Genomic DNA, 19,024 nt, shown 5'->3' with positions numbered 1-19,024 from the left:
TCTATATTATGCTTGTGTGTTTTATTTTAAACAATTTGTACGGTGACCTTGAGTGTCGTGAAAGGCGCCTATAAATAAAATGTATTATTATTATTATTATTAATAATGTCAGCAACAAACACCATTTCTATCAGAATCAGACGTGTTAAATTGTTAAAATGTTTTGGAATATCTAAAGTGAAAGATTAGTTTGAGAGAACAGAAAATGACAATGCTTCCACTGGGCTTCTTGATAACCTCCAAACCTTAAATGTCTCACCTGTATGAAAGGCCTCCTCTTTCTGTTATCACCTCAGGTGTGAAATGTGACTGAGCAGACTCCTGGGAGTAGTTCATGTTCCTGTTACCCTCAGACAGGAGGAGATGTTTGTTCACAGTTTTGTGGTCAAAAGTAAGATCAATCGCATCTGTAAAAGAAAAGACAAGAGTTCAGTTTCAGTTCTTATCGTTTCACAGAGTGGAAATTCAGAGACACTCACCCTGGTTCAGAAGCTTTGACTTGACCCAGTCCACTTCATAAGGGTCCACACTGAGGTAGAGGAACACACAGTGACAAAGTGCTTTCAGCTTGAAAATAAAACATTAATGCATTTACATAAACATACTCACCAGACATTAGAAAGACATATTATATGCAACTAAACCTGATTCAATGTGTTTTGAAAAAATTCTGTTTGAGTTTTTTACACTTCGAGGTGATATTTTCTCATACTTGTTCTCACAGTGTTTCTTTTTGGACAGTGTTAACAGGAAACAGTCTGTCCTAAAGTTAAACAATTCTGTAAATAGTAAACATACTTTATATGTGCACAGTGTCATCAAATCAAAAATCTATCATGTCCTCATATAAACCTGGAAGTTATCACAGTTTGAAAACAACATCTGACATGTAAAACAGAAGAGATTTTTCTGTTCATCTATCAAACAGATCAGATCAGCGGGTTATCTGCTCCAAACCTCCTGCTGAACAGAACAGACTTCAGATGATTGTAGATGGAATGGTTGATGGTTAGTTTGAACTGAGAAGTGAAAGTAATCTGAAGCTATGGAGCAGCTCTCAGTGGATGGAAGACTTTGTTTACTGAGATCATGTGACTCAGTAAACAAGACTTCTCGTCTCCTCCTGGTGACTCCTCCCCTGGCCTGCTGAGCACTTGAATCTCATTTGTGCTCAGGTACTGGAGGAGACTACATAAGGAGGCGAAGGAGGCGGTGCAAGCGTCGCTCGCTCTTTCTCTCATTCTGTCTCTCTCTCACCATCGCCGGCGACAACGCCGGCGTGCAGGTTTTTGTTCATGTTTCTTTGTCCTTTAACAGGTGGATTATTTCTTTATTATTTTAGTTTGGATTGTAGGTGACTGGTAGTCCTGTTTTCGTTTTTTGTTCATGTTGTTTAGGTTTAGTTTAAGCACTTTAATTTAGTCGGGGTGAGGTCGGGGTCCTACGGCCCTATGTGGCCTGGCCTCGTGTCCGAGTTCCTCTTTTGATCTTTTTGGCTGGCACCTACAGTCCTTTTTGGTTCCTTGAGTTTGTTTGTCCCCTTTTTGTAGACCCTCCAATTCTTGTCTGGTGTCCCTTTTATATGTTATGTGTCTATTGAGCATTAGAGACCGTAACAACTGCAAATATACATCCTTCAGAGTTTCAAATACAATTTTACTCTTTTACTCTTAAAATAGTAGAGTGACGAAGAAGAAGGAAAACTCTGATATAAAATAATATTTACAGGGACTTGGATGTTTTACAGACTTTCTAAAACATTGTCCAAGCTTTCACTGAGTTTCAATCTTTCAACAAGTTCTTTCACAGTTTCAGATTATGGCATGGTCTTGATGCCATAGAAATTTACATCTTTATGGATGAAAGTTCTGGATGAAGATAAATGAGGTTCAGTTGGTCATATCAGATCTACAATAGTAACAGACAGTCTGTGAACTGACCTCAGAGTCTCCAGTCTACTGTCTGGACTCTCCAGAAAACCACACAGCTGTATCACTCCTGAATCCTTCAGGTTGTTTCCACTCAGGTCCAGATATTTCAGATGGGAGGGGTTGGACATCAGAGCTGAGACCAGATAATAACAGCTGATCTCTGACAAACTGCAGTACTCCAATCTGAATAAAGAATAAAAGATGTAGATAAAATCTAACCAGACACGCTTGACTGACTTTGTCCTTCCATTATTGTGGATCATCATCGTGTCTTCTACAGACAGTAATATGTGACAGTATGAGCTGTGTTTCAGAGAGAATGGACTGATACAACGATCACAGCAGGTTTCACTCCAAATCAAATGCGATTGAATGATGATGAAACAACAGGAAGCTCAGACACTAAACACACCTCAAACTCCTGCATCTGAACACATGATCTCATCTGTGTGTGTTGACCAGAATGCAGCTATCAACAGTATGGAGTTATTTAAATGTGTTTGTATTTGTCTTTAGTTTGAAGAACAAAAAATACATATATGAAAATAAATGAGGTTCAGTTATGGAATAAAGATGTAAGTCAAAGAACTTACTCCAGAGTCTCCAGTCTACAGCGTGGACTCTCCAGAAAACCACACAGCTGCTTCACTCCTGAATCCTGCAGGTTGTTGTAACTCAGGTCCAGATGTTTCAGATGGGAGGGGTTGGACTTCAGAGCTGAGACCAGAGAATAACAGCTGATCTCTGACAAACTGCAGCTATCCAATCTGAATAAAGAATGAAAGATGTAGGTAAATCATGAAGAGTCAGATGTGTTCAGGTTTTAAATGTGTAGCTCAACATTACTCTGTCAGCTTCATTGACTTTAACAACTAACTGTTACGCCTGTCGTCGTAATGGTTATTAGTTATTGTTCTGTTTTTCTTTACGTTGAGTAGGTGTGTGCAATGCCTCTGAGTTGATTGGTGGGAAGGTCCCGGTCCTGGCTCCTGATTGGCTGCAGCACGGAGCTCCCTCATATATATAAGCGCCCAAGATGGCAGGTCTGCTCTGGCAACAGGATTTTCCTCATCCTCCTCATCTCCCAACCGGCCACAGCTTTTGCTTGTTTGTTGTTCATGAGTTTTGTTTGTTCGTTTACTTTGAGTAGTAGGGGTGGACTGCCAGTTTTTTTTTTTTTTTCTCCTGTTTATTTAGGTAGGGAGGTAAGTGTTTTGTCTTTTGTTTGCATTTGTTATGTATCTATTTCTAAGTAGGGTTGTTTTGTTTGTTATTTTGGCCTTAGTCCACCGAAGATACCATCCATTCATTGTTAAATAGTTTAATTTTCTGTAAATAAATTATTCCTTTATATTGCATTTGGTAGTGTTTTGGTGGCTACTTGGGACTTGGGGAAGACGGGGGTCTTAAATCATATTGTGTCCTAGACACCCCTAGACGGGGCACAACACTAACAGTGGACATCTTCTACAGTTTCTCCCACAAACACTCATCTTGAACAAAAGGACATTGATGGGATCAACATCATGACAAATTCTGACATAAAATGTTATGAAGGTGTAGCAGGACGTAGGGATTAGTCCTGGTGACTTTCAGCTGTGTTGCAGTCCCAGCCAATCGCCGTGGGAGAATGACGCATAAAGGTGGGCAGAGAGCACCTGTCTCCCTGTCACGTCACTTCCTGGCATCTGTTCACTTCCGTTTCCATACGGTGCCAGATCTTTGCTTGGGTGCTGCTGTCGGCTGCACACTGCTCACTGTAGTGATGGAGAAACCGAAGCTTTCTGAACCACTGAATCAATCTGAAGCAATTGTGTTGAAATGGTGAAGCACCCCAAGTCAGTGTTAGAGTTCTCTTTCTCCATAGCTGCAGAACTATTTTTTCTAGTGTTTCTTCAACATGTTTTCAGAGTGTCTCTGTTCTCCTGGTGCATCAGTTTGTTTTCCAGGTCTGAAAACTGCTGAGAAAATGTGATCAAAACAGTTCAGAGAGCGTGAATCTTCCTCTTCTAAAGAGTGCCATTTTATTTTGAAAATTGATGAAGGGCATGTCCTTGTCTCCTGCTGTTTTTTCGGGTTTCAGTTTCAAAATGCATCAGAAAGAGAAACGTGAGGAAAACTGAGGTAAAATAATATTTTACAGGGCTCAGGATGTTTTACAGGCTTTTTAAAACATTATCCAAACTTTCACTGAGTTTCAAACTTTCAAAAAAAAATTTCACAGTTTCAGATTATTGAATTATCTTAATCCCATAGAAATTGACATCTTCATTAAAACTTCTAGATGAACATAAATGAGGTTCAGTTGGTCATTAAACATATCAGATCTACAACAGTAACATATAGTCAGTGAACTAACCTCAGAGTCTCCAGTCTACAGAGTGGACTCTCCAGAAAACCACACAGCTGCTTCACTCCTGAATCCTTCAGCTTGTTTCCACTCAGGTCCAGATGTTTCAGATGGGAGGGGTTGGACTTCAGAGCTGAGACCAGAGAATAACAGCTGATCTCTGACAAACCGCAGCCATTCAATCTGAATAAAGAAAAAAAAAAAAAAAAGACGTAGATAAATAATGATTAGATGTGTTCAGGTTTTAAATGTGCAACTCAACATTACTGTGTCAGCTTCATTGACTTTAACAACTAACTGTTACGCCTGTCGTCGTAATGGTTATTAGTTGTTTTGTTTTTCTTTACGTTGAGTTATGCCCAAGATGGAGGGTCTGCGCTGGCAGCAGGATTTTCCTCATCCTCCTCATCTCCCAACTGGCCACAGCTTTTCCTTGTTTGTTGTCTTAGACTTAGACTTACTAAGATAAACTTTATTCATCCACAAGGGAAATTGCTTGGTCACAGTAGCTTAGTTGTACATAAAAAACACTGATAAAAAAAAAAGATTAAATAAGAAGAAATAAAAATAAGAAAAATAAAATCTAGTAAAATAAAATAAAAATAGTATAAGCAAAAATGTACAAATTAGCATATTAGCATATGGACAAATGTACAAGAAGTAGAGAAGGATGAATATAAATTATATATACAGGGTAAGGTGTAAGATGCAGTAGTTTCCATTAACATGAATAACATGGAGTTATCTGTTACAGAAAGGTGAGTTGTTGTACAGCTGGACAGAGAATGGTATGAATGACATCCTGTAGCGTTCAGTGTTGGAGCAGAGCTGGATCAGTCTGTTTGAGAATGAGCTCCGCTGCCCCTCTATTGTGTGGTGTAATGGATGTGACGGATTGTCCATGATGGAGAGCAGTTTGTTCAGTGTCCTCCTGTCCCTCACTAAGGGGAACGTCTCCAACTCACTGCCAATCACATGACCAGCCTTTTGGATCAATTTGTCAATCCTACTTATGTCCTTTTTGCTGGTGCTGCTCCCCCAACAAACCACAGCAAAATACAGGGCACTCGCAACAACAGACTGGTAGAAAATCTCCAGCAACTTGCTGCATACATTAAAAGACCTAAGCTTCCTCAGGAAGTAGAGCCTACTCAGTCCCTTCTTGTACACAGCATCACTGTTGTCCCTCCAGTCCAGTCTGCTGGTCATGTGGACTCCCAGGTTCTTATAGTGGTCCACTACTTCCACATCCAGGCCCTGCATGGTGATGGGCTCCACTGGTGTCCTCTTCCTCCTGAAGTAATGACAAGCTCCTTGGTCTTGTCCACATTCAGGAGTAGGTGGTTTGTCTGGGACCACTCCACAAAGTCTGCGATCAGTGTCCTGTACTCCACCTCCTGTCCATCTCGAATACACCCAACCACTGCAGAGTCATCAGAGAACTTCTGCAGGTGGCAGGACCCAGAGCTGTACTGGAAATCAGAGGTGTAAAGGGTGAACAGAAATGGAGACAGGACAGTCCCCTGTGGTGCCCCCACATTACTGACAACAGTATCAGACAGGGAGCCCCCCAGCCGCACAAACTGGGGCCTGTCAGACAAGTAGTCAGTAATCCAGGAGACAATGGAAGAGCTGACACCCATCCTGAGCAGCTTCTCACTCATCAGAAAGGGCTGAATGGTGTTAAAAGCACTGGAGAAATCAAAGAACATGATCCTCACAGAGCCCTTCCCACCATCCAGGTGGTGTCCAGCAAACAACGTGGCCTTTATTGACAATTGGCACACTTTCTGGGGAAAGCCTGGTCTGATTAGGCGAGATGGCATCCACCCCACTTTAGCGGGTGCTGCTCTCATCTCTAGGAATATGGCCGATTTTATTAACCCCCCGAAACCATGACAACCCAGAGTTCAGACCAGGAGGCGAAGTTGTAGTCTTACACACTTCTCTGCCGCTTCTCTAGGACTGTCTCACACCCTAAACTCTATAAACTCTATAGATGTTCTGTCTGCTCCCAGATTATTTAAACCAAAAATTAACAAAAGAGGAGTTTCTCATAGGAACCTTATTCAAATCAGTACAAGTTCATTGGTAGAACAGAAGAATAGGAAAATTAAATGTGGTCTTTTAAATGTCAGATCTCTCTCATCCAAATCTCTTTTAGTGAATGATCTGATAACTGATCATCAGATTGATCTATTTAGTTTGACTGAAACGTGGCTACAGGATGATGAATATGTTAGTTTAAATGAGTCTACGCCACCCAGTCATAGTAATTATCATATTCCTAGAAGCACAGGTAGAGGACGAGGAGTGGCAGCAATCTTCCACTCTGATTTATCTATTAATCCTAGACCTAAGGAGAGCTTTAATTCATTTGAAAGCCTTACTCTTAGTCTTCCGCATCCAGACCGGAAAACGCAAAAAACTATTCTTTTTGTTGTGGTGTATCGCCCACCTGCTCCTTATTCTGAGTTTTTAACTGAATTCTCTGAGTTTTTATGTGATTTAATTCCTAGAACAGATCAAGTCATTATAGTAGGTGACTTTAACATCCATGTTGATGTTGTCAGTGACAGCCTTAGCTCCTCATTTTCATCATTATTAGATTCAATTGGCTTTTCTCAGAATGTAAATAGATCAACTCACAGTTTTAATCACACCTTAGATCTTGTCCTAACATATGGCATAGAAACTGAAGGTTTAACAGTATTTACTCATAACCCTCTTTTGTCTGATCATTTCCTCATAACTTTTGAATTTGCAATAATGGATTACACAGGAACTGAAAAGACATTTCATTACAGTAGATGTTTATCTGACAATGTTGTAACTAGACATAAAGAATTAATTCCTTCTTTATTTACCTCAGTGCCATGTACCAATGTTGTGGACGACAGCAACCACAATTTAACCCCTGCACTAATAGATTATTTTGTCGATGGCAGTGCAGCATCGCTTAGTTCAACTCTAAACTTAGTTGCTCCTCTGAAAAAGAAGGTCATGAATCGGAGGAGGCTAGCTCCATGGTATAATTTACAGTTGCGTTGTTTAAAACAGGCAGTCCGAAAGCTAGAAAGAATTTGGCATTCCACTAATTCTGAAGAAGCTCGCATAGCCTGGAAAGATAATTTAACAACTTATAAAAAAGCTCTCAGTAGTATTAGAACAGCATATTATTCATCATTAATAGAAGAAAACAAGAACAACCCCAGATTTCTTTTCAGCACTGTAGCCAGGCTGACAAAGAGCCACAGCACTGTTGAGCCATCTATTCCTTTAGCCCTCAGTAGTAATGACTTCATGAGCTTCTTTACTAATAAAATTGTTGGCATTAGAGAAAACATTCAAGGCATCCTTCCAACAGCTGTCAAAGATGTAAGTACAGTGACATTAGAAACTTTTGTAAGACCTTGTCAATATCTGGAATCCTTCTCCCCAGTAGATCTTCTTGAGCTCTCTTCAACAATTACAGCATCTAAACCATCAACCTGTCTTCTAGATCCAATCCCAACTAAATTGCTCAAAGAAGGTTTTCCATTAATTAACACCTCCATATTGAACCAGATAAATTTATCTTTATTAACAGGATATGTGCCTCAGTCTTTTAAGATTGCTGTAATTAAGCCCTTACTCAAGAAAGCCACTCTAGATCCAGATGTTTTAGCCAACTATAGACCAATCTCCAACCTTCCTTTTATTTCCAAAATTCTAGAAAAAGTTGTTGCTAATCAGTTGTGTGACCACTTAAACAAGAATGGTCTGTTTGAAGAGTTTCAGTCAGGTTTTAGAGTTCATCATAGTACAGAAACAGCTCTGGTTAAAGTTACCAATGATCTCCTCATGGCTTCAGACAGTGGACTTGTCTCTATACTTGTTCTGCTAGATCTTAGTGCTGCATTTGATACTATTGATCATAATATTTTACTACAGAGACTTGAAAGTGAGATCAATATTAAAGGAACTGCATTAGACTGGTTTGAATCCTATCTGTCTGACAGATTCCAGTTTGTCCATGTCAACAATGATTCTTCAACTTATACAAAAGTAAGTTACGGAGTTCCTCAGGGTTCTGTGCTAGGACCAATACTCTTCACGTTATACATGTTGCCATTAGGCAAGATTATTAGAAAACATGGCATAAACTTTCACTGCTATGCAGATGATACCCAGCTATATTTATCTATGAAACCAGATGAAACTAATCAGCTGGTTAAACTCCAAGCATGCCTTAAAGACATAAAGGCTTGGATGAGCTGTAATTTCCTACTCTTAAACTCAGACAAAGCAGAAGTTATTGTATTCGGTCCTAAGCATCTCAGAGATTCATTATCTAATCATGTGGTGTCTTTGGATGGCATTACCTTGGCCTCCAGTACTACTGTGAAAAACCTTGGTGTTATATTTGATGAGGATATGTCCTTTAAATGTCACATAAAGCAAGTGACCAGGACTGCCTTCTTTCACCTGCGTAATATCGTCAAAATTAGGAACATCCTGTCTCAGAGTGATGCTGAAAAACTAGTTCATGCATTTGTGTCGTCCAGACTGGATTACTGTAATTCATTACTGTCTGGCTGTCCATATAGCTCTTTAAAAAGCCTCCAATTGATTCAAAATGCCGCAGCAAGAGCATTGACAGGAATTAGCAAGAGAGATCATATTACTCCAGTTTTAGCTTCTCTTCACTGGCTCCCTTTAAAGTCTAGAATAGAATTTAAAATCCTCCTCCTTACATACAAGGCCCTTAAAGGCCTAGCTCCATTGTATCTCAAAGACCTCATTATACCATATCATCCCAACAGATCACTTCGGTCTGAAAGTGCAGGCCTACTTGTGGTTCCTAAAATTTCAAAAAGTAGAATGGGAGGTAGAGCTTTTAGCTATCAGGCTCCTCTCCTGTGGAACCAGCTCCCAGTTTGGGTTCGGGAGGCAGACACTCTCTCTATTTTTAAGGTCATGCTTAAGACTTTCCTTTTTGATCAAGCTTATAGTTAGGGTTGGACTAAACCATCCCTTAGTTATGCTGCTATAGGCCTAGGCTGCTGGGGGACGATGCACCAAACACATGTCCTCCTTCTTTCTTCTCTCTCCTTTCTCGTATCCTCCATTTTCTTTTCTCTGGCACAGAGCTCTTGCCCTCTAATTTCCTATCTACTACTAGTCATGCTATTCTGTGCTATTACTATGTAGAATGTTTACTGCTGTGTGTCCCTCCCCCCCTCCCCTCCCCTCCCCTCCTCTCTCTTCTTGTGAGTATCTCTGGCCTGGAGTTGTGCGTTTCCTGTGGAGCTCCATACTACATCTGTTGTCGTGGTCTCATCAGCCTACCCAGTCTTCATGGAATCCTGCAGTTATCCACTCCTACCTGAATGAACAATTCTCCAACCTGCCTGTGATTCCTCTTACATTTTCAAACTGTCATGTAACATCATCAGTTTGTATCATAAGATTCCACATGTACGCTTTAGTCAGATATGTGTATCTATGACAGATGTATGTTTATCTTGCTGTTCTCTTCTCCTCTTTCTTTGCTATTCTCTTTTCTCTTTCTTCTGTCTGTACCCGGCTGGCCTTAGGCAGATGGGTCCCTCCATATGAGCTGAGTTCTGCTCGAGGTTTCTTCCTGTTAAAAGGGAGTTTTTCCTTGCCACCGTTGCCTTCAGGCTTGCTCTGGGGGTTTCAGGCCGGGTTTTTGTCAAGCGTCTTGAGAGGATTTGTATTGTTATTGACGCTATATAAATAAAATTGAAGTGAATTGAATTGAATCCAGGTGAGAGTGAGCACGGTGCCGCAGGTAGATGACAGCATCATCCACACCAACATGAGGCTGATACACAAACTGAAGAGGGTCGAAGACAGGGGGTTGTGCAACTTCTTTTGGCCCGGGTTGAAAACCGATGTGGTGAAGTACTGCCGCACCTGTCACACATGTCAAGATGTGGGGAAGCCCAATCAGGCTGTTCCGCTGGCCTTCCTGCATCCAATTCCGGTGCTTGGAGAGCCATTTGAACGGGTGATGATAGATTGTGTGGGTCCACTGCCAAAAACTAAATCTGGACATCAGTATATTTTTGACTGTGATGTGTGCTGTGACGCGGTATCCTGAGGCCGTCCCACTGCGCAACATCAAAGTAAAACCTGTTGTGAAAGCTCTTATTAAGTTCTTTTCAAAGTGACCAGGGCACAAACTTAATGTCTAAGGTATTTGCACAGGTGATGAAGTTAAAAGTTAAACATGTGAAATCAAGCCCTTACCATCCAGAGTCCCAAGGTGCACTTGAGAGGTTCCAACAAACACTTAAATCCATGTTGGGAAAGTTCTGTCTCGAGTCCAACAAAGAGTGGGATGAGGGTCTCCCTCTTCTGTTGTTCGCTGTGCGGGAAACTCCTCAAGAATCTTTAGGTTTCAGTCCCTGTGATCTGGTCTTCGGCCATACACGGTCCCCTTAGGCTTCTTAAAGAAATGTGGTTGTCAGAGTCGCCCAAAGTTGAGCATAATGTTTTGGATTATGTCAGTACTTTTTGTGAGCATCTCCACCACGCCTGTCTTTTGGCCCGTGAAAATCTGGCACAAAGCCAAACAAAAATGAAGCGTTGATATGACGCAGAGAAGTCTGTCCTCCGTGTATTTCACCCAGGTGAAAAAGTTCTGGTGCTGCTTCCACTACCTGGATCCAGTTTACAGTCCCGGTTTTCCGGTCCATACACGGCGGAAAGAAAACTCAGCGATGCCTGCCGCTTGTTTGCGAAACTCACAGATACTGAATGATTTGGAGGGTTTTTTGGGTCATCTGTCCGATTTGGCTCGTGCAGATATTATTCCTTTGATTGAAGATAACTTGTTGCTTTTCTCTGATCACCCCCGTCAAACCTCTGTCCAATGCCATGACATTGACATGGAGGGACACAAACCCATTGAGCAGCATGCATATAGAGTCAATCCCACTGAATGGGCCATGATGTTAGCTGTTCCCAATACGAGTGTGTGGCGTTCTCCCTGTGTTTTGGTCTCGAAACCCTCCTCGCTTTTGTAACGATTACCAAAAGGTAAACTCTGTCACCAAACCCGAATCTTATCCACTTCCTCGGATGGAGGATTGCATTGACCGAGTAGGCTCCACCACGTTTGTAGCAAAGCTGGACCTGTTAAAAGGTTACTGGCAAGTTCCTTTAAACCCACCGGCCTCCGAAATATCCGCTTTTGTCACACCTGACACTTTCCTCCAATACACCGTTATGCCATTTGGGTTGCGTAACACTCCCGCTACGTTTCAGCGTCTCATACATAGCGTTTTATTAGGAGTTGAAAATTGTGATGCCTATCTAGATGACGTGGTTGTCTACTCCACCTAGTGTGACCATCTCCGCACACTGTCCCTCGTTTTCAGCCGTCTCCGCGAGGCCTCCCTCACTCTCAACCTTGCCAAATGTGAATATGGCAAGGCTACTGTAACCTATTTAGGTAAACAGGTAGGACAGGGACAGGTGCGCCCGTTAGCTGAAAAGGTGCAGGCGATTATTGATTGTCCAGTCCCACAGTCTAAGAAAGCGCTGCGCCGATTCCTGGGGATGAGTGGTTATTATCAAGGTTTCTGTAGAAACTTTTCAGATGTGGTAGCTCCTCTCACTGGTCTAGTTAGTCCGTTGAAAAGTTTTCTTTGGTCCCCCGCTTGCCAGGCTGCTTTTGAATCTGCCAAGGTCTTACTGTGTTGCGCACCTGTCCTCGCTGTGCCCAGCTTCACGAGGCCCTTCAAATTAGAGGTAGACGCTAGCGCAGGTGCTGTACTCCTGCAGGAAGATGATCAGGCTATTGACCACCCTGTCTGTTACTTCTCTAAAATGTTTAGTAAGCACCAGCTCAACTACAACACCATAGAGAATGAAGCTCTCTGCCTCCTGCTTGCTTTGTAGTATTTTGAAGTTTATCTTGGGTCCAGTTCACAGGTGTAGCAGGACGTAGTGATTAGTCCTGATGACTTTCAGCTGTGTTGCGGTCCCCGCCAATTACCGTAGGAGAATGATGCACCGTCCATAAGGTGCCAGATCCTCGCTTGGGTGTTGCTGTCGGCTGAACGGTGCTCACCATAGTGATGGAGATACTGAAGCTTTCTGAACCACTGAATCAATCTGAAGCAATTGTGTTGAAATGGGTCAGGTGTTTCGAAGCATTTGATAAAATCAAATGTGTCGACATCTGCTGGATAATATTATACATAGCATTAGCATGAAACAGAGGGTCGTGAAACAGAAAGTTGTATTTGCTTAACAATAAAGGATCTACAGTATGTGCATCTTGAAATGCTTGACTTTTTTTTACAAAATAAGTTAAATGCTTGTGCATCTAGGGACAGTGATGACAGTAGCTGTACAAAATGCTTGTGAAACTGGGAAGGGGATTTGGGTGGTTCAGGGATTTTTATTTAAAAACAAGATAATTTCAAGCACTGATGCCTCACAGCCAGAAGGTCCCAGGTTCGAATCCATTGGCTGACTGGTTCCTTTCTGTGTGTAGTTTGCATGTTCTCCCTGTGTCTGCATGGGTTCCCTCCAGGTACTCCAGCTTCCTCCCACCGTCCAAAGACATGCTGCCCCCCCCCGACCCTTCACAGGAATAAGCGGTTACAGAAGATGAATGAATGAATGAATGATAATTTCAGCTGAGTTAGGCTTTAGTCTGTTCCTCTTCTATGTATGTATACAGGTATATAAATCAATGTATTGTGTGAATGCCGATGTGAGTATGCAAGTTAATCTAATGTTATACTAATCTTACCTTAAACTTCACTCTCCCTCGTTCTAAATCAATGAAACTACGTAAGATATGCAAAACTCTCCTCCTCTCAAAAACCCACAACCATCTGAGGCAGTGGTTCCCAAAGTGGGGGGCGTGCCCCCTAGAGGGGGCGCAGGGCACGGATGGAATTAGAGGGTGACAGTTTTCCGGGATTACAGCGGGTCACGGTATTCCCGTGGCAGTCCCGCGGTACAAGGGTCAATTTCAGTATTTGTAACGTGATAGGGACGGGATAGAGCAAATAATAACGCAAACCTGTCACACTGAACATAATTACACAGTAAAGTTTAATTTTATTTGTTCAAAAAAGGTTACCTTTATAACCACTGCTGCTTTGTCTAATCTGCAACTGCTATGTCTCGTTTGGAACTGGGTTGCTTCATCTGGAACTGCTTTGCTTCCAGACATCAGCTGCTGTGGGTGAAGTTGTGGCTTGGCAATGCCGTTTCTTTTGTTTTAGACAGCCACATCTTCAGTAGCGGTTTTAGGCACGGGCGAAGTGGGCAGCCACCTGGGGCGCACTTGGAAAAAAATAAATAAATAAATAAATCTGCACCGCTGCATGGTTTTCTATTATCTGTCATATCTGTGTGGGGATAATGTCGCCCCCTGCAGCTGCAGACGCCCCTGGTGCTGAGAAGGTGCCGTGCACAGAAGCTGTGTGTGAGAAAAGGAAAGGGGAGGGGGACAGTTCACCTCTCCCAACTTGAACAGACGGACGAGGGATCCACTGTATAAAAGGGCTAAAGTCAGTCACACATTGACTTTCTTCCATATAACGCACATTTCATTCATAATATTATAAATACAGGCCTATAATTCCTGCATGTTTTTGTATTTACGAATTGTGTGAAATGGCCAAATAAAAATAGGTAATACAAAACGATTATGTGGTCACCAAGGTGAATTGGTTTAGTCTTGACTTCTGGTCATGAGTAACTGCGTTGGGGGATGGAAATTTGTTGATTGTCGAGTGTCAAATAAGAAGGAAAAGAAGAAGAGGAGAAACGAGCAAAAGATAAAGGTATGCTATGTTCTCTGTATGATTACAGTATCCATGTCATGAATGAAGGGCTAATGTTACTTGGTGGTATACGTTTGTTAGCCTTTTTGCTATGATGCTTGCAATGCGTATACAACAGTAATTCATCTTAACAAACACCAGATCTAATTTCACCGTAAGATTGTGCTTTGCAGCAAAACTGTTACAAGTTCAGTTATAATTTATGTCCATCACGTTGAGTCTTGTAATTAATTCATATCTGTAGGTAGTTTCAAAGATGAACATTTGCTACAACTCTAATTCGTGTCACACATAGTTTAACCAGTCATAACTAAAAATGTACCAAGCATAGAATTCGAGGCAGTAACCAAGGAGCTAATTGTTCCTCCCTGAAAGATTAATATAGCATCAAGGGCATGTTTATTTAAATTTGCAATTTACGGATGTTTTGTATAAGAGTTATATTGTAGTCTACGGTCTTTTGATGTCAGATTCAATTGAGTTTATATAATATATAGAGTATATTTATAGAAGTTCTGATAACTTATATGATTATGATTTTGTTTGTTTTTGTGTTTGTTTGGTTGTCCCTTATGACAGAACAAATGCAGAACAGCATATGCACAAAGAGTTGCCATCTCCCTGAAAAATAAATAAGGGACACCTCATTGGCAGGGCCAGCCAACCCGGTAGCCGGGTTTTAGCTTTTTTTGTGTGTGTGAAACAATTTTTGAACTATTTGACTCGAACCTGAATTGAATTAGATGCATATTTTTGAGTGATATGAACACGTACGAAACAAATTATTATTCAACAATTAATTTTTAATACAAAATAACAAAATTAACAGAAACCTGTCCTGCTTAACTTAAAACTGTATCAATTAATATTAAACAACAGAAAGCAGAACATTCGTCGAAAAGTTCAAACAGAAGTAAAAGTTGTTTGCTTTGTTGTCTTCTGGTATCTTCTTCGCAAACAAAAGCACCTCGACCAATGAGATGAGCGGGATTCCCGCTGTCAGCTCATTGGTCACAGAGCAGGAGACAGCCTGAGAATAAGTGTACTGTAAATTTTCACATAAAGCGTCCTGTTATTCATTCATTCCATTGACATTTTAAACACTATTTTTGATTCTCACGGTAATACGGGACAAAGTGCGTCCCGTTTCAGCTACCGGACGCGTACTTTTGTTGAACGATTCTGTTTTTCAAGGGACGGTTGGCAACCCTCTTGATATGGACAACTATTCATTCATTCATTCATTTTTTATACCCGGTTATTCCTGTTAAGGGTCACGGGGGTCATCGGGCGAGAGGCAGGGGTACGGCCAATTTAGAATCACCAATCAACCTCATGTGCATGTCTTTGGATGGTGGGAGGAAGCCGGAGTACCCGGAGAGAACCCAGGCAGACACAGGGAGAACATGCAAACTCCACACAGAAAGGCCAGCCGGCCCATGGATTCAAACCGGTGACCTTCTTGCTGTGAGGCATCAGTGCTAACCACCTCGCCACTGCGCCGCCCGGACAACTATTCATTTTTATTTATTTATTTTTTAAGTAGATATTTTGTCTTGTTAGCCAACCTTCGTGCTGGAAAGAAAGAAGTCAGAGCGGTCAGAGCCAGGCGTATATACAGTCAGCGCTCAGAGAGCGTTGCAATCGAGCGCGAACAGCGAACGGCGACTTTGATTGGTCATGTGCGGTCCCTCAAAATATAGGTCCAACGTGTGTATACCATCTCCTACTGCACGAGAGAATGTACAATTAGCCATAGTCATGCGCTGTATTAGACAATCCATATGTAATAACTACTCGACACTGTAAGGGCCGGTTCAATATTCCTCAGGGGCGGGACCCGGCTTGAAGTTGCCAATCACGAGCGGTGGAGAGGAGCCCCCCTGTAGAGCTAGGCCGGTGGTGTTGTTCCTTCTGCCCAGCTCTAATGAAGGTGATTGTTTGTTTGGGGGCTGACTGGTTCTTGCTGTGCTGGATCGCTTTGCAGATGGAGTCCGCCAAAGCCTTTAGCACCTGGTCGTGGCGCCAGTGGTACCGCCCCTCCCCTAGTGCTTTTGAGCAGCTGCTTAAGATGTGCTCCAGGGTGCCCCTCTTCTGGCACAGGTTGCACTCTGGAGTGTCTGCCAGGCCCCAGGTGTGCAGGTTGGCTGGGCTTGGGAGGACGTCATAGACGGATTGGACAAGGAACTTGATCCGAAGTGGCTCGGCTTTCCACGCTCCTTGTTTGGACATGCCGGCCATTTTGGTGTAGCGTTCTTCCTCCACCTCTGCTCGTATCTCGTCCTGAATCAGTCTGCGCCTCTCTTTTCCACGAGCCAGATCGTAACGTGGCTTGGGAAAACAACCAAGACCTGCTCGTCCCGTTGCCACGGAGCCCACCAGCGTTTTGTGCCTTAGTCGCGCCTCAGCTTTCGTGATTGCTTCTTGCGCCTGCCACTTCCTCCCGGTCACGAGGATTCCTGCTGCTGCGACTTTTGTGTCTCTGGAGTCCCTGTACATCAACACCTCTCTGGAGCGGGTGACTTTGAACTCCTCTGTTAGTCCACTCAAAGGACTAACAGACAACAATAAACTGATTATCAATACTGCCTTCAATCATCCTGTGTTCGCACTGCCAGAAAAACTTGAAATCAAATCAAAAATACCTGTAAATGTTATTCTGTGTTAGAGTTTTCTTTCTCCACAGCTGCAGAACTATTTTTTCTAGTGTTTCTTCAACATGTGTTCAGAGTGTCTCTGTTTTCCTGGTGCATCAGTTTGTTTTCCAGGTCTGAAAACAGTTGAGAAAATGTGATCAAAACAGTTCAGAGAGCGTGAATCTTCCTCCTTCCAAAAATCACTTCCATGATCCAAAAGCTCCTAACTGTGTTCAAATCTCTGAAAAGTGGGTGTTGTAAGGTCAGCTTTGAAACACTACTGCAAATATACTTCCTTCAAAGTTTCAAAATGTCAAGGTTTTAAAATAGTTTCAATGTTTCAGAACTTTTTACACTTCTTCACAGCAGTTTTCAGATCAGTTTAAAACGTGAGGAAAACTGAAGTAAAATAATATTTTACAGGGTTCGGGATGTTTTACAGGCTTTTTAAAACATTATCCAAACTTTCACTGAGTTTCGAACTTTCAAAAAAAATCACAGTTTCAGATTATTGCATTATCTTAATCCCATAGAAATTTACATCTTTATGAAAACTTCTAGATGAACATAAATGAGGTTCAGTTGGTCATTAAACATATCAGATCTACAATAGTAACAGACAGTCAGTGAACTAACCTCAGATTCTCCAGTCTACAGTCTGGACTCTCCAGAAAACCACACAGCTGCTTCACTCCTGAATCCTTCAGCTTGTTGTGACTCAGGTTCAGATGTTTCCGATGGGAGGGGTTGGACTTCAGAGCTGAGACCAGAGAATAACAGCTGATCTCTGACAAACTGCAGCTATCCAATCTGAATAAAGAATAAAAGATGTAGATAAATCATGAACAGTCAGATGTGTTCAGGTTTTAAATGTGCAGCTCAACATTACTGTGTCAGCTTCACTGACTTTAACAACTAACTGTTAAGCCTGTCGTCGTAATGGTTATTAGTTGTTGTTTTGTTTTTCTTTACGTTGAGTTGGTGTATGCAATGCCTCTGAGGTGATTGGTAGGAAGGTCCCGATCCTGGCTCCTGATTGGCTGCAGCACGGAGCTCCCTCGTATATAAGCGCCCAAGATGGAGGGTCTGCACTGGCAGCAGGATTTTCATCATCCTCCTCATCTCCCTACTGGCCACAGCTTTTGCTTGTTTGTTGTTCATGAGTTTTGTTTGTTTGTTTACTTTGAGTAGTAGGGGTGGACTGCCAGTTTTGTTACCTTCTTTTCTCTTGTTTATTTAGGTAGGGAGGTAAGTGTTCTGTCTTTTGTTTGCATTTGTTAGGTCATCTGATTTATTTCTAAGTAGGGTTGTTTTGTTTGTTATTTTGGCCTTAGTCCACCTCGAAGATACCATCCACTCATTGTTAAATAGTTTCATTTTCAGTAAATAAATTCTTCCTTTATATTGCATTCGGTAGTGTTTTGGTGGCTACTTGGGACTTGGGGAAAATGGGGGCCTTAAATCATGTTGTGTCCTAGACACCCCTAGACGGGGCATAACATTGGGGGCTCGTCCGTTTTCTTTTCGCACTTTGTTGGAAAGTCGGTGAGTATTTTTTTCCCTTTCTTCTGGTTGGCAGGTTTTCTTTTTTTTTTTTTGGTGTGTGGGGGAAAATTATGGAATTTTCTTTTTACAAAATATATTTACAAAATAAGATAAATGCTTGTGCATCTAGGGACAGTGATGACAGTCCCTGCTTGTGAAACTTGAAATGGGATTTGGGATTTCAGAATTTTTCATTTAAAAACAAGATAATTTCAAGCACTGATGCCTCACAGCGAGAAGGTCCTAGGTTCTTATCCATGGGCTGACTGGGTCCTTTCTGTGTGTAGTTTGCCCTGTGTCTGTGTGGGTTCTCTCCAGGTACTCCAGCTTCCTCCCACCGTCCAAAGACATGCTGGTTAGGTTCATTGGTGATTCTAAACTGGCCATAGGTGTGAGTGTGAATGGTTGTCAGTCTGTCTGTGTTAGCCCTGTGATGGACTGAAGACCTGTCCAGGGTGGACACCGCCTCTCACCCAATGACAGCTGGGATAGGCTCCAGCAGACCCCCCTGACCCTTCACAGGAATAAGCGGTTACAGAAGACGAATGAATGAATGAATAAATGATAATTTCAGCTGAGTTAGGCTTTAGTCTGTTCCTCTTCTATGTATGTATACAGGTATGTAAATCAATGTATTGTGTGAATGCCAATGTGAGTATGCAAGTCAATCTAATGTTATACTAATCTTACCTTAAACTTTACTCTCCCTCGTTCTAAATCAATGAAACTACGTAACATGTG

At 42.0% G+C, this 19,024-nt stretch overlaps 1 protein-coding gene across 1 annotated transcript in view; it reads right to left on the bottom strand.

The window, feature by feature from the left end:
• Nucleotides 1-2,520: 2,520 nt before the first annotated feature.
• LOC311506719 (NACHT, LRR and PYD domains-containing protein 3-like) overlaps nucleotides 2,521-19,024 on the bottom strand; it is a gene marked incomplete at both ends in the record, with an annotated part of 31,738 nt that continues 15,234 nt past the window's right edge. Inside the window, 3 exons of the mRNA XM_084570789.1 lie at nucleotides 2,521-2,698; nucleotides 4,291-4,464; nucleotides 17,375-17,548. Coding sequence (XP_084426915.1) covers nucleotides 2,521-2,698; nucleotides 4,291-4,464; nucleotides 17,375-17,548 — 526 coding nt within the window. The remainder of the gene's footprint in view (nucleotides 2,699-4,290; nucleotides 4,465-17,374; nucleotides 17,549-19,024) is intronic.

This window comes from Chelon labrosus, assembly GCF_963514085.1.
Source record: "Chelon labrosus genome assembly, chromosome: 2".
Taxonomy (NCBI): Eukaryota; Metazoa; Chordata; class Actinopteri; order Mugiliformes; family Mugilidae; genus Chelon; species Chelon labrosus.
Note: the sequence above shows the minus strand (reverse complement) of the source record. Positions and strands in the feature narration are given on the sequence as shown.